The sequence below is a fragment of the Triturus cristatus genome, chromosome 6 (genome assembly GCF_964204655.1).
Source record: "Triturus cristatus chromosome 6, aTriCri1.1, whole genome shotgun sequence".
NCBI classification, from domain to species: Eukaryota; Metazoa; Chordata; class Amphibia; order Caudata; family Salamandridae; genus Triturus; species Triturus cristatus.
This window is the reverse complement of record NC_140589.1, coordinates 1,378,049,338-1,378,063,404: the sequence shown is the minus strand read 5'-3', so window position 1 is coordinate 1,378,063,404 and position 14,067 is coordinate 1,378,049,338. Positions and strand designations below refer to the sequence as shown.

Genomic DNA, 14,067 nt, shown 5'->3' with positions numbered 1-14,067 from the left:
TGCCTTTCTTTCTGTCTCTGTCTCACTCTCACTGACTTGCTGAATGAAAACTATGACTTTAAGAAGCGGCTCTTACCCTCTCTTTCCTCTCCTTTCTTTCAGTTGTTCCCCTGTGAAAAGAATCCAAAAGAGAAAGAAACACTTTTGCTGAAAATGTCGTCTTTTTCTGACATTTTTCTATTCCAAAGTGCAGCCTCGGGACGGAGAGGAAAAAAAGGTTAAAAATACGAAATATAACTAAATAAAGCAAGACAAAATGGTCACAAAGTGGCCAGATTGGTTTTATTCACACCCAACACATTAAAGCTACTTTACAGAATTGGCCAGTGAATTGCTACTTTCGTTTTCTCGTCTTTCTTTGAACAACATAGTTTCTCCCTTGGTGGAGAAGTGCACTCTATCCGGAGGTACTGCAATACCTGGCTTATGCGTGGAGTGGAAAACATTTAATGTGACCCTTATCAGCTGTTTTCCTTATTTTAGTTTATAAAATGTGTACCCCACCTCTGTGTTCAAGGATGTGGTCTTTTTAAACCATACTGCTTACGTTTTCTACGGATATAAGCAATAGAGCGCACTACCGGGCCCTGTAGACATGTCCTTAACTTTTCAGGCAAAAACACTCATAGATTTCTGAATAATGAGTGTAAAAGCCTCAAGGGAACCTTGTTTTTCCTGATTACATTTCAAGTACTTTATTTAATCTTGCATTCCCTATGAGTGTTAGCTTTTTCAGGATTGTATTACTTTTTTTTTCAGGCATCATATTACTCTTGTCTAGTGCATAATTTGAAATGAGTCGCATCCAGGTGTTTATAGCTGTGCACAATTGGGTTGTATCTGAAGCCAGTGTGAATTTCTGTCAGTGGGGCTGTATGGTGTTCTGTGGGGGAGAGGATGTGGCGCTATGGCCTGAGCTGACAAATTTGGAACTGGGCAACCGGGTTCAGCATTCATGACCAATACACCATACCACTCTCCTGAAGGAGCACATTCCCATTCTACAGCTCAGAAGTCCCCACTAGACCTTAGAAGCCCTGGTGTCTTAACACCAGCAGGTGGACCATAGCGGTGGCAAGTGTGGGTTAACCTTGAAGGCCTGTCCACCACAATCCATACTGAGGTTCACCTCCAGTCCTGCGGGCAAGCCTATGAAGCAGCACACCTTAGAGCAATGGAGACTCTGCCACTGAGGTCACAGGACCCTTGAGACCAGTCGGCCTCACCGTTTGGTACCTCCATTGGCCTTCTCTCAGCAGTAGTTGTGCAACTCACCAGGGATCGGCAATGCAGGATTTGCATGCACACTAATCTAAGTTCACAAACTTCATGGTCTCTCTGCTTCATGGACAAGCACTTTTAAAATGTGCTGCCTGCTTTGGACCACTTGAATTATGCATCAATGGAGGACAAAATTATGTTGCAGTGTTGACTAAATTATGCAGCAAAAAAAGGCTGCAGCATAATACAGTACATTTTCTGATAATTAATTATCTTGACATGTTTTACATATACTAATAGTCTCTGAAAAGATTGTGCCTCATTAGTAGTAGCAACAGAGTAATATGCAAATGCAGCAATGAGAAAGGCGACCAGCCAACCTTTGCAAAGGGCCCAACACAAGTCACATTTTTTTTGTAATTTTTGATCCGTTTGAACTACAAATTTTTTTTTGTCAAAATCTTCAGATTATGCAGCAGATGATGTATTATGTGGCAAATATGGCAGAGACATAATTATGTGGAAAACATTTGCAAACTAGGATATTTTGCCATTCATGTTTGTACTGCTTTTGTAGAAAAAGGGAGAAGGGCGGATGTCAGAAACAGCGTGGCTTGGAGACAAATGGCTTGTGATTCCACTTTTAAGCGTATTTGGGACATTCTGTGATTGGAAAAGTATCCCACTTTGTGAATGTATTTTAATGTCAGTAACTCATATTAAACCTTAAATAAACATGTGAATCCATTGGTTGAATTAAATAACATAATAAATTGGGATGTTTTGCTTTTTCTGGCCACACCTCTGACTCCACCCACTGACCCAATCCTCAGGTTATTCCCGCCTACAGATCCCCTACTTTTTTTCCCCACTTCAACCACTGGACAGGGTGCAAACCACTGCCAACTGGAGACCCCATTCCTAACATGCACTATAAATTAAAGACTAAACATTAACATTCGTTGTAATAAAGGAGAGAAAGAGATATCCATCTAGTGGCTAAATTTCACAAGGGGAAACAGGGGCTCCACTGGACCCCAGCTTCCCCACTTGACCAAATTGTGGGATCCTAAGAAAATAGTTTATTACACAAGCATCCATTTTCTTCTGTATCAGATATGAACCTCCCTTCAAATATGTAAGGTCAGGGCACGTGCTGTGCATAAACGTCTTGTGTGCAATTTAATATGCTATAATGTTGCTCTGTCTACAATGCACATTTAGGCCACATATAGGGTAAATATAACAACTGACTTGCCTCTTAGTTCACTCATGGAATTGTGGTCACCAGGAATATTTTTAAGTTTATGTTTAAAAACTATCACTTTTAATAAATGCCTCTCAAAGTCATGATATAACTGATACACGTTTCCGCGTGTTGCAGATTTACACTTTTTTAAACATTTTTACCTGGTGTTTGTTGCATCAGCTAGATGACAAATATTGTTCATGCTCTGCTGGGTACTTTACAGGCTGCCATGACAGACCCGTAATTCGCTTGTGCCTGTTAATTTGTGTGTTCGCCCACCTGTATTGATTGTCCCTCTACTGCAAGAACCTGTGACCAGTTATCTGTGTGCGGCGGTGGTTTTAGCGCTATCTCTAAGTCCTGACCGTATCCCAGCTCTAACTGCAAGCCTTGCGTTATGAATGATGTGTACATGCGCTACATAAATTAACACAGTGTCAAGTGTTTAACAAATGTCACGTGTTCAAATGAACGCGTTCGTATTTTTAAAATTTCCACACAAGACTGAAACATACAGGGTTTTTGCAGGTGGTGCGAGAATTTCCACTGTAAAGCTAACTTTTGGAGCGCACAAGATGAATGCTTCTCCCTGGATTCACTCTCGCACAGATATGCTATGTGGGGCTGCCCCCGTGGGCGCGCGGCAGACACTTTTTTTGCAAAGGTATTTCCCTGGGTTGGGAGAGGCGGGAAGCCTGCAACGGCAGGGTTGGCTCCAGCAGGTGGCGACGGCGAGCTATACTTGAAGGATCCTCTTCTCTCCCCGCCCCCTATGGGCGCCTACAGCTGACACAGTAGCCGGCTGGTCTAAGTCACTGTGGGCTGGAGCCTGAGCCGGCAGCCTCCCTCCTCTCAAGCCTCGGGTGCATCCTCAGCCCTGCGGAAGGGCAGCGCCAGGGCGGAATGCGGGGGAGAGCAGCGCCAGCCGCACTGCCTCCCTCCCGGCCCTGCACAGTCAGAAGTACAGCGGGGGCAGTGCTGGCAGCCTCGCGGGGCAGCCGGTAGGGTCTGCTGCCTCCTCTCCGCACTATGCCGCTCTGGTTCGGGATCTCATGTGTTTGATCGCTGATTCCCCGCTGCCGAGCTGTGCGCCAGGCAGGGTTCCCTGGCTGTAGGTATGACTGCTGGGGCGATGGGGGCGCACGCTGTGCCTGCTACCTGTTGAGAGGGCTGCGTACCCGCCATCTGAGCAGGGCACCACCATGTCGGGGGAGGGCGGCGATCCCGCCCCGCCTGAGGACCTGGCCAAGGTACCGGACGAGGAGCTGATGAAGTGGACCAAGGAGGAGCTGATCCGCCGGCTGCGCAGGGCCGAGGCGGACAAGATGAGCGCGATGCTGGACCACAGTAACCTGATCCGGGAGGTGAACCGACGCCTGCAGCAGCACCTGGGCGAGATCCGGGGGCTCAAGGTACGTGAAGCGGACGGTTTCTGGCGCCTTGTAAGAGGGTATAATGCGGTGGGCGAAGAAGTCATGAAAGTAGCGCTGACTTCTCCGCTCCATCAGCACTTCGTCCTGTACTCGGTGGGATGGGCAGGCACCTTTGTTCGCCCCTCACAATCTGTCTTTGCAGCACACCATTGACTCAAAAGTTCAGTTTTCCATGAACTTCCAAACAGTGCAACTTTCTACAAGTGCACCGACTTCACCAAAACCAGGACTCGCAATTCCTAGGCACTGACCTTGGTTACACCTGTGTGGGGGCGGGGGCATTCACACATCTGTAGTGGGTTCTAACTGTTTGGGGGTACTGTACGTGCATGTTTGGGAATGGAAAAGCAAAGTGACCATATGGACTGAACTGGAATGGGCAACCGCCCTGCGTGACGTCATTATCTCAACCCACTGCGTGCCTCACGTCACCCAACGTTTGGTGAGGCAGTACGTGAAACGTAATAGGGATGTTTGATGTGAAATTGGGTACTATTTCTAAAGAATTGGCAAAACAAACCGTAGTCCCACCTTCGTGCCCCAATCTTGGAACTCGTCATGGTTCATGGAGCGGTGGATATCACCGGGCAGTAGCCACTCAGCCTGCAGCCCATTGGGACTGGCAGCCACTGCGCCTTTGACAGTGCCAGTGTGTACCGACGATGACCCGCAAGGGCAGCTTAATTGCCATTTCTGCTAACGCGCAGGGGCGGGGCTATCATTAGTGCACCAGGTGCAGTCGTACCGGCGCCTAAAGGTCAAAGGGGCCAAGTGCACTCAAATGCTGGCTATGTTTTTTCACTACTCATCCGGGGGGCTTCTTCGTTGGCATTAGGAGTCTTGACACCCTTGATGTTTCACCGCTGCCACTGAGGGCACCTGGTGTTTCTTTCCTTTCAACCACAGGTTCATGCATTATTAGCCCGAGTGGCACCATTGACTTTAATAGCCTCACAGTTTGGACTATCAATTTTCTGTTAAAGATCTCGTGGGTAAAACTCAGTAAACGTCACTCTAGGCTTTTCAGTAGGAGGTCCGGTGACTGTTCACCCCAAGCCAGTGGCTGGCAAAGATTCCATGGGCTGGTACGCAAGCAAGGAAAGAGCTTCCCCCTTCGTCCTCTGGTTTGCTAGTGGAATCGGGCTTAATTAAGGGGCAACCCGGTGCCGCTACACCTGCTGCACGACAGCCACGCCCCTTCAAGGTTTGGAAAATGCAAAATATTGCAAGCCTGCGGGGTCTCCGGGATGCTTGAAATGAGGTGCACAGGTCCATTCTTAAACAGAAGTGGATTGCCCCTGTCCTAAATCTAGCACATGGCTTGCAGACGGTGCTCTCGCGCTCAGATCATACGGCAGCCAGGAGCTCTTGACTTCCAACTGCAGCCCACGATTCAAGCCCGGCGCGCATCAATTTAGTGCCCTCCAGCTCTGTATCGCGGACGATTTATCCGAAATGCATTAAAGTGCAAGAAAACCCAATTCTTGGTTCTATATCCTACGCAGGTCAGCATTTCAGTCGGTTTTAGTGTCCCAGAGAGGTGCCCGGAGATTGGTGTTTACGAGCTCCATAACGCCAGGCCTGGCACAGCCGAGACTGGCATTATGTCATCGTTGAAGACGCACATTTTTTTTTGTTTTCCCTTTCAGGGAGCGGCTAATAAAACCGACAGACAGTGATAATAAACCACCCCCGTTCAACAAGTGAGCTCCAAAAACAGACAGCCTGGCTGGGGGACGCTGGCATATTTTTAAACTATGTTATATATTTTTTCTTCAATATTTGCTGCTCCTGAAAGCAGCGCCCGCGGCTCTGGCACCACCCTGTCACACATTTCAGCGAACTGCAGCACAATCTAGCAGTTGTTGTGTAGGAGGTTGGGAAAACAACGCGAGCTTTTTGATACGCAGTGATTCAGCGTTTTGGAAAGATCAGTGCTTCTGGCGATGACTATTTACCGGGGACATTGAATAATGAAAAGTAAACAGGTGCCGGTGCCAGTGTGTGTACGTCTTTTTCAGGTGCGGGAAAAACAAACATTCTGAAGAAAACGGAGGCTTTCTGAAATTGGCAAAAGGGGAAATGTTTTTCCGGGCCTTTCCCGAGTGCCAGGATGAGACACCTACTGTGACCTACAAGTCACCCACGACCCATGCCAATCTTTCCTCTCGGTCGGGTTTAGCAAATGGTCGCTAACCTTCCCGCCCTTTTCGAAGCCTCCTCAGTTCAGACTACGCAGACGCAAACCCCACCTTATACATCAATACGGGCCAAAAGTAAAGTTGCAAGACCAATAATGCTGACGGATAGAAATAGATATTTACTGTACGATCAATTAAAATCATTACAAACTTTTCTTCATCAATAAAAGCGGCATATATTGTTTTGCAATTGCATTTATATAACGCTTACTACCCCTGGTGAGATATATAGCATGATTAAAGGTGATAACTGAGAAAAAAGGCTAATGTTTTACTAATGCTTATGAAGTTACGGGGTCACCGGTGGTGGCTGGCATCAACGGGAAGGCGGGGCGGGCACATGCGCTCAAGTAAAATTCAAAAATATAAAAATAAACAGGTGCACTCAAACTTAATATATAATAAAAGTAAACTTACCTTAGGACAGGAGCACAATTAAACTTAAAATATAATAAAAGTAAACTTACCATAGGACTGGACCTCCTGCTTCCGACCTTTTGCGACTGCAGCTCCGCCATCGGGAACTCCCTCGACCAATCTTGGTGCTGCTCTCATGCTGGGAGAGCAGCATCCTGATTGGAGGGAGCGGCCTCATTCGGCACTCCATAGCGCTCATGAGGCCTGCACTTGTCTGAAGACAGCTGGCTTAGAGGTTTCAAAGTGCGTGTGCCTGGCTGGCCGGCGCAAGACAGCCAGCCAAAGGGACATGCGCACTTTGAAAATTGCCCACCCTCCTCCCTGCTGCTGTCATTCAGCAGCGTCCTGCCCCCTGTCCTCACGGTAGGCGCAGGAAGGGAGGCTGAAAAATAAAATGATGATGAGTGACCATTTTATCTTTCATCTCTGGGCTTTGATGGGATTTTTAACTGGGGAGATGCCCCAGGGGCTCACCCCAAAGGATAACCTCAGGACGTTCAAATGGCAGCTGCCACACACACCACCAATGATTAATGCTGCGCATTTTACAAAAGGAACTACAACATACCAGAAGAAGTAGAAATGACTAATATGAATCAAGAATTGGTCCCAAGGTTTTGGGACAACCACCCTGAAGCTCCGGATTCTTACAAATCTTGAGGGGTAAGAAATAGACGTCGGTCATGGGAGGACGGTAGGCTTATTTCAGGAATTTAAAGGATCATTTTGCTTCAAATGTACGTGAGTGCACGGCCAGTCTGGCATTATAGGTAAAACCAGAGCTTTAAGTGGGATGACATAACTGGAGGGTCTCTCAAAGTGGCGTGGCCAATGTAATTAAGGGCGTGGCTTAAAAGCACTTAAACTAAAAAATCTGTGCTTAGGATAGTGTGCCGCCCGACTTGTATTTTGCTGTTTCTGTCCTTGCATATAGATATATGATACAAGTAACATCATACCTACAACAAGTCAGGACTATTGGCTTTGTCAATGGTTGTTGCATTAGATAAATAAGCAGCAACTATGGCTTGTTGTATATAATATTGAAAAAGCTTCCACTTGGAGCCCTGGTGATACCGGGACAGTGTTGCTGCTCCCGACTTTCTAAAAGAGAAGGGAAATCCAGAGAGAAAAAGACTCTCTTTAAAGGATTTCCCTTCTCCTACAACGCTCACCTGGCATAACGTCATGCCGCAACCACTACCAGTGAGAAGTGAGCAGTTTGAGCAGCGCACATCGATGTGCCTGCTGTCACTGCAGTCTGGAAAAAAACCGGACTGCAGTGACAGCAGGCACAAAACAGAGCCCGAAAGAGACCCGTTTCGAGGCCCGCTTTTTAAAAACTGCCGGTGCTCAGACCCGGTGAGACCCAGCCCCCTTAAAGCCCTGGGTAAAACCAAGATTTGTTTTTAGTTGATCTTGGCAGGAACGGGAAGCTAATGGAGACTTTTGTGGATGGTAATGAAAGGTTGTCTCCTCCTAGGTCCCATGATCAATGTTCATACTGCGCCCTGAGCTTTCTGGGTGTGGTCTCAATCAATGTTCCTCTAGTGTCACTAGTATTCCTAGTGTGGTTGCATTTGTGATTTGAGTAGGCTTATAAGGAAAGACGCTTATTAGCGGTGGGTGAGCCAACAAATGTATACGGAGAGCCGAGCCAGAGCCGAGTCAACAAACAGCTCTTGCTCTAAGAGCCCATGCTCGAGCCAAGCCTTGAAAATATTTGGAATGCAAATCGTATAACAAACCTCATGTTAGAATATAATAAGGTGGCTTCCAAATTAAAAACAAATTATTTGTTTAAAATGCAGATTTACCATAGTGAATTAGAGTATACCTCTGTATCAAGAAGTATTTATTAAAAGTGAGAGCTTTTAAACCTGCATTGAGAAACATTCCCAACCCACATTGTCGACAATGCTATCAGCACAATGTGTCCCTAACTGTGGGTCACTACCCACTGATGTGACATGAGCTGATTTTTGGTGAGTCGGGAAAGTCCAAGCAATACATATAGATGCATTTAAATTCTGTATTTATCTTGTCACATTTGCTGTGCTTCAAAGTGAGAGGTCAAACATCAGGCTATCTCTTCTGACAAATTGCTGCTTATTTTTTAACACTGAAAATGGTGTTTACAAACTCTTCTCACTTTGCAGTCAGAGAAAGAAAATCAAAGTGAATAGTTGACAATCTTGCTGGGGTACATGGAGTGTGAAAGGAAAGGTTATAAGATATCAGTGTTTGGTACCATACAACAAAATGAAATGTAAAAATGTAAATGAAAGGTAGACATTCAGCAGTTAGGAAAACAAACATGAAGAACATTTGTGTTATAATTCTGAAGTGTGATGGAAATAAAGATTTTAATGGGATCAAAATAAATCAAGACACTTTACTTGCTGATGCACAAATGACAGATATTGGCTGAAACCCAATTTCCAACCATCATGTATGTGCTATTGTTTTACGAGTAAACTTTGACTGTGCAAATTTAGTGGCCATTTCAATGGAAAATCCGCTGTCTGTAAATGAGAAAGCACTACCGCATGATGCTTTAGTTACATTAAATAATTGCCTGCCTCGTGTGTCATGAAACCTTGTAGTTTTGAAAAATTGGGTTGTGGTTCAAAAAAGTTAAGGAAGCACTGTATTATTAATGAACCAAAAGGCAAGCCAGTTGTCATATGTGGCCTAGATTCTTATAGATGAAGCATCATTATAGGCTGTTAAATCAAACACGAGAGGTTTTTGTACAGTGCACATCCTGAACTCATTTATTTGAACGTGCTCACTTATCTGATATCGAACAAAAAGATGGGTCGGTGAAATAAAGTATTTGTCTAGGAGCTCATAATTTGGTCCAGCAGGGAAACCGAGATTGATGCCATATTTTCCAGTTTTACACTGTACAATCCAACCACTAGATGAGTACGTTTTTCTGACATCAAAGGTTAATGCTTTGCACTTTATTCTCAGAACATGAGATAAGAGTGTGGGAGATCAGCAGAATCCACATTTAATTTCTGCAGTTTTACACAGTGCAAACTTTCCCCAGAGATGCAAAAGCTCGTCATAGCAGACATAGACTATGTTACACCTTATATTTTTTATCACACAGAGAGATTTACCAGGATTCACAGGACACCCATCCTGGCCAGGATTCCAACTTGGATCCCTGTGTTTCATGGTTGGCAACAGTAGCGGCTCATGCAGGTTAGCGTGGTGGGCCGAGCCGAGCCGAGACGGGGGTGGTGGGGGTGAAAGAGACAAATGACGGGATAGGGAATGTAAAATAAAAGAAATTAAATAATTGACTATAACCACTTACCTTGCGCTTGCCACATCGCCGACTCAGCAATGAGGCTAACACAAGGTAAGTGGTTTTATTTATTTATTTATTTTACATTCCCTAGCCCGTCCTTTGTCACTTTCACCCTCCCAAACCTGCACAGCACCGCCCTGCCGTGATTACCTGCATGGGCTGCCACTTGGATGGCAACCTTAGCCAGCCTGACCACATGACCTCCAGTGAAAACTCAGCTTGTTTTGGGCTCGATGTTCAACGAGCCGAGCTCGAGCATTCAGTGGCTGTCCCACTTCTAGCGGTTAGCATGGAGCCAAATTCAATGGCGTGCAGGTCATAGCAGTGAGTGGTGAGTTTAATTGTAGTACAGTCAGTAGCGGTCCGTGGAGGGAGTTCCGTGGGGCGGTGAGGCGGGGCAGGGGAGGGGCAGGGTGGGGAAATGTAAACACCGGAATATGGATGAACGGAGGTAAGTACACATTTAAATAAATAAAATGAATTCCTTTGCGCGCGCTGCATCGCAAAATGCGATGCAGCGCGCGCAACGAAATTTGTTTTATTTATTTAAATGTGTACTTACCTCCGTTCATCCATATTCCGGTGTTTACATTTCCCCACACTGCCCCTCCCCCGCCCCGCCCTGCCCCGCCTCACCGCCCCACGAAACTCCCTCCTCGGACCGCTACTGAGTACAATTGCTGCTTGTAGTTGATATTGTGTTTATATCTCAAAAAGACACCAATCGCTTCGAGGACTTGACAGTTCATAATTGAGGGGAAAAAATCCTACCAATTCTTTTGTGTGTGTGTGCTTAGTTTCTGGTGTGAAAGTGACGATATAAGGCCAGCAAAAGTAATCGCGCGGTGTGTGGTTGTTTTAACGAAGCAGGTACAATAAGAGAACAACTTAAGCCCACTTCACTGCTATTGAAGCCAGCAGGCTCCAGACTGGCACAGATGTTGGAATTAGTGCTACAGCGCCAGCCTCCGAAGCGTGCCAAGAAGTAGAGAAGTGCCCTGCATTATTTATGAAGGGAAAGGAAATGAATCCCTCCGAGACGCGGCAACAACTTGCCCTTTTACTGCTGACATACTGGCATCTTTTTCATGATTCTGCCAAATTATGAAACTTTAGTTTTTGATTTTTAAACGTTCTGGCTTTTTTTCAGGGAGTAAGGAGTGGAGAAAGGAATAAAACCTCCTCCTTTGACAAATACTGTAATGGAATGTGAGCAGGAGTGCATCCTTGGCTTGAAAGGGCCGCGTTGTTCAGAAGATCCAAGGCTGCTATTTGAGGCATATTGAAGGGCATGCTGACCTTGGCGGTGTTGTCAGATTCTTGATGGGCCTCGAGCACCCCATCTCCCCAAAAAGACAACCCAATGCAATAATGATTGCAACTTGGGTACAGCCTCGATATTCATCTGCCATTACTGTTGTTGGTACAATTAGATTTTTAGCATTTTTTGGCTTGTAAGGTAGATCTTTTAGCATTATTAGGAAATGTTAACTTTGGACCCAATTCCCAAAGAATTCTCCAAGAATTGGTGTGACTTACACGTAGAAGTTCACGCGTGAGTAACTACTCGAAGAAAGATCTTAGCGATTTGGCCCTTACTTGGTATACAAACTATTTTTTCTTCTTCTGAAGAATCGCTAATATTCTGTTCCTCATTTGCATTGACTGTTTTTATGGTGGATAAACATTGTTCTCAATCAGAGGTGGCCAGCACAGTTTAGAGTGGTGGGGGTCAGGAAGTCGACAGGCGATGGGATAGGTAAAATGTAATAGAAAAATAAATAATACCACTTACCTTGCTCTCGCCGCCATCACCGAGTGAGCAATGCGGCAAGCGCAAGGTAAGTGGGTTTTATTTATTTTTTAATTTCATTTTACCTATCCCATTGTCTGTCGGCTTCTATCCCGCCGCTCTTACTTGTGCTGGCTGCCACCGTTCACAATGCCAGATTCAGTGTTGCCCCTAGATGTAAAAGAGTCATCCAGAGGCAATAAATATAGTTTGTCAGTGTCTTTTAATGGAGCTTGTAAATCAGCTCCCATCTCAATCCTAGTATAACAGTTGAATGCCCCTTGTGTATTTCTTAAGTCTTAACATTCTTTTGGAACTAATGACATCATAATGTCATTCACACATTACTACATTCTCCCCCCTAACATTCTTTTGGAACTAATGACATCGTAATGTCATTCACACATTACTACACTAGAGTTGGTACGGCATGAAATATTCGCAGTGACCGCGGCTGCATCAGAAATCGTTAACCTGTTATGTAGTTAGTGCCTGCTCCAAACGTGTACAATGAGACCAGTGTTCTAGCACCAGTCAGACTCTGGTTCTCACCGAAAGGCAGAGGGATGAACAGATCATGTATTGGTCAATTGTTGCTTGTTCCGAGCTCAGAATGCTCTAGCTTCGCAAGCACCCGAAGGACACCTACCCTAAATATAATTTTCTCAGGCACTTTTTTAGTTCTGCTGTCTACAAGAAGTATTGGGCTAGATGTATGAAGTATTTCTATGTATACAAATACTCTGATTCGGATTTGCAACCCTGAATATGTTTTTTTAATGTACTAATTACATTTTAGTAATGACAACACTTTTGCTGACTTCTAAAATGGGATTAAGATTCCATACTGATTCCATATTTGAAAGGGGTGTTTTTTAGGCATCCCTTCCAAATACTGAATCTCCGTGCAATGTATCAATGTTTTGTGACCAAAATCTGGTTGCAAAACATTGAAAAATTACTGACTCACAAATGGAGGTGGTAATACATTTGCAAAAGGATAGATGTTCCCCTCAGATCCATTCTGCTTTCTGAATGTAAAAAAAAATGTTGGGGAGGAGCAGTGGACAAGTGGACTACTGCAAACTCTAACACAATGAAAAAGAAAACTTTTCTTTTTAAATGTATACCTGTCTCCATTAAGGAAAATGGACTGCTTTAAAACATTACTTCATTGAAAGGTGATTGTCTGATAAAGTAGCTTGGTACGAGCAGACAGGCCTGTCCCAAAGGCAATGTGTAAAGTATTTGTACTCCAAACACACAGTAACACAGTGAAAACACCACAAAGGGGCATCACACTATTTTAGAAAAATACATTATCTTTATCTAAACCAAACAAGACCAAAACGTCAAAAATCCAACATTCATATAGCAAAACATGACCTTTAGAATAGATACTTCAAAAATAGCACTTGTAGAAATGAACAGCTTCAATTGGGGCTATTAGGACGTTGTGATAGGCATAAATACAAAGTACGGCACCGACCATGACCTGCATGGCACCGGGCACGGAGCCTCATGGACCCCCAAACGATAGTACCCTAGAAACGAAGTCAACAGATAATGCGCAGCGTTGTGAAGGAGAAGCGTCAGTGCCAAGGCAAAGCCGGTTCCCTTCTGCCATGGGTGAGGTGAGGCATCGAGTCCGTGAGGAGGCGAGGCTTCGAGTCCAGTACATGAAAGTTGGGAGGCATCGGTTCCAGTGAGCTGATGTGACGTTAAAGAGTTTGCGAAGGCAACCTCATTGGTGAGGCGCTGGCGGTGATGGCGTCGGTGCCTAGCTGTGATGGCGTCGGTGCGAGCACTGGCATTGGTAAAGGACGATAATTGCAGGTGTCAAAGAGCATCGGAACTGCGGTGCAGGCAGGGCGGTGCGTTGGGCGGTGCGTTGTGCACTACACGAGCAGTGTCCCCGTCCTTGGTGCCGGTCACCGCATCACTGCCTGTGTTGCTGATGGCGCTGGAGTGGTTTTTCTTGCTGTGCAGCACCAACCACATAATTCTCAGGGTCCAGGAACTTGAATTGGTGCCCTTTTGAATACAGGAGTCTAGAGAGGAGTCCAGGTGCTCGTCAGGGGGTTGCAGGTGAAGTCTTTGTGTCCCTGAGACTTCAGACCAGGAGGCCAGCACACACAGGCCCTTGGAGACTCTTCTTCCAACAGGTTCACAGCTAAGTTCTAGTCTTTGTCCTCTCCTTGGCAGAATCAGCAACTGCACGACAACTCAGCAAATCACACACAGAAAAGTGGCAGTACTTCTTCTCACAGCAATCCAGCTCTTCTCCTTGGCAGAAGTGGTCTAATTCTCTGGGATTTAAAGGCCAATAGTTATAACCCATTTTCTCTTCGTTCTATTTTGGCAAGGAACTCGGAGCCCTGCTAAAGCCAGTTCTGCTCTCTCTGGTGCAGCATGACCACAGGAGGTGG

At 45.5% G+C, this 14,067-nt stretch overlaps 1 protein-coding gene across 3 annotated transcripts in view; it reads left to right on the top strand.

The window, feature by feature from the left end:
• Positions 1-3,264: 3,264 nt before the first annotated feature.
• The window catches only part of CCDC85A (coiled-coil domain containing 85A), a 193,079-nt gene continuing 182,276 nt past the window's right edge, over positions 3,265-14,067 (top strand). For 2 of the 3 annotated variants that reach the window (XM_085612374.1, XM_085612373.1), the window contains exon 1: positions 3,266-3,882. In XM_085612374.1, the coding sequence (XP_085468500.1) occupies positions 3,673-3,882 (210 nt within the window). In that variant the 5' untranslated portion in view covers positions 3,266-3,672. Of the gene's footprint in view, positions 3,883-14,067 lie in introns of all 3 variants that reach the window. The other variant, XM_085612372.1, reaches the window with a different exon arrangement.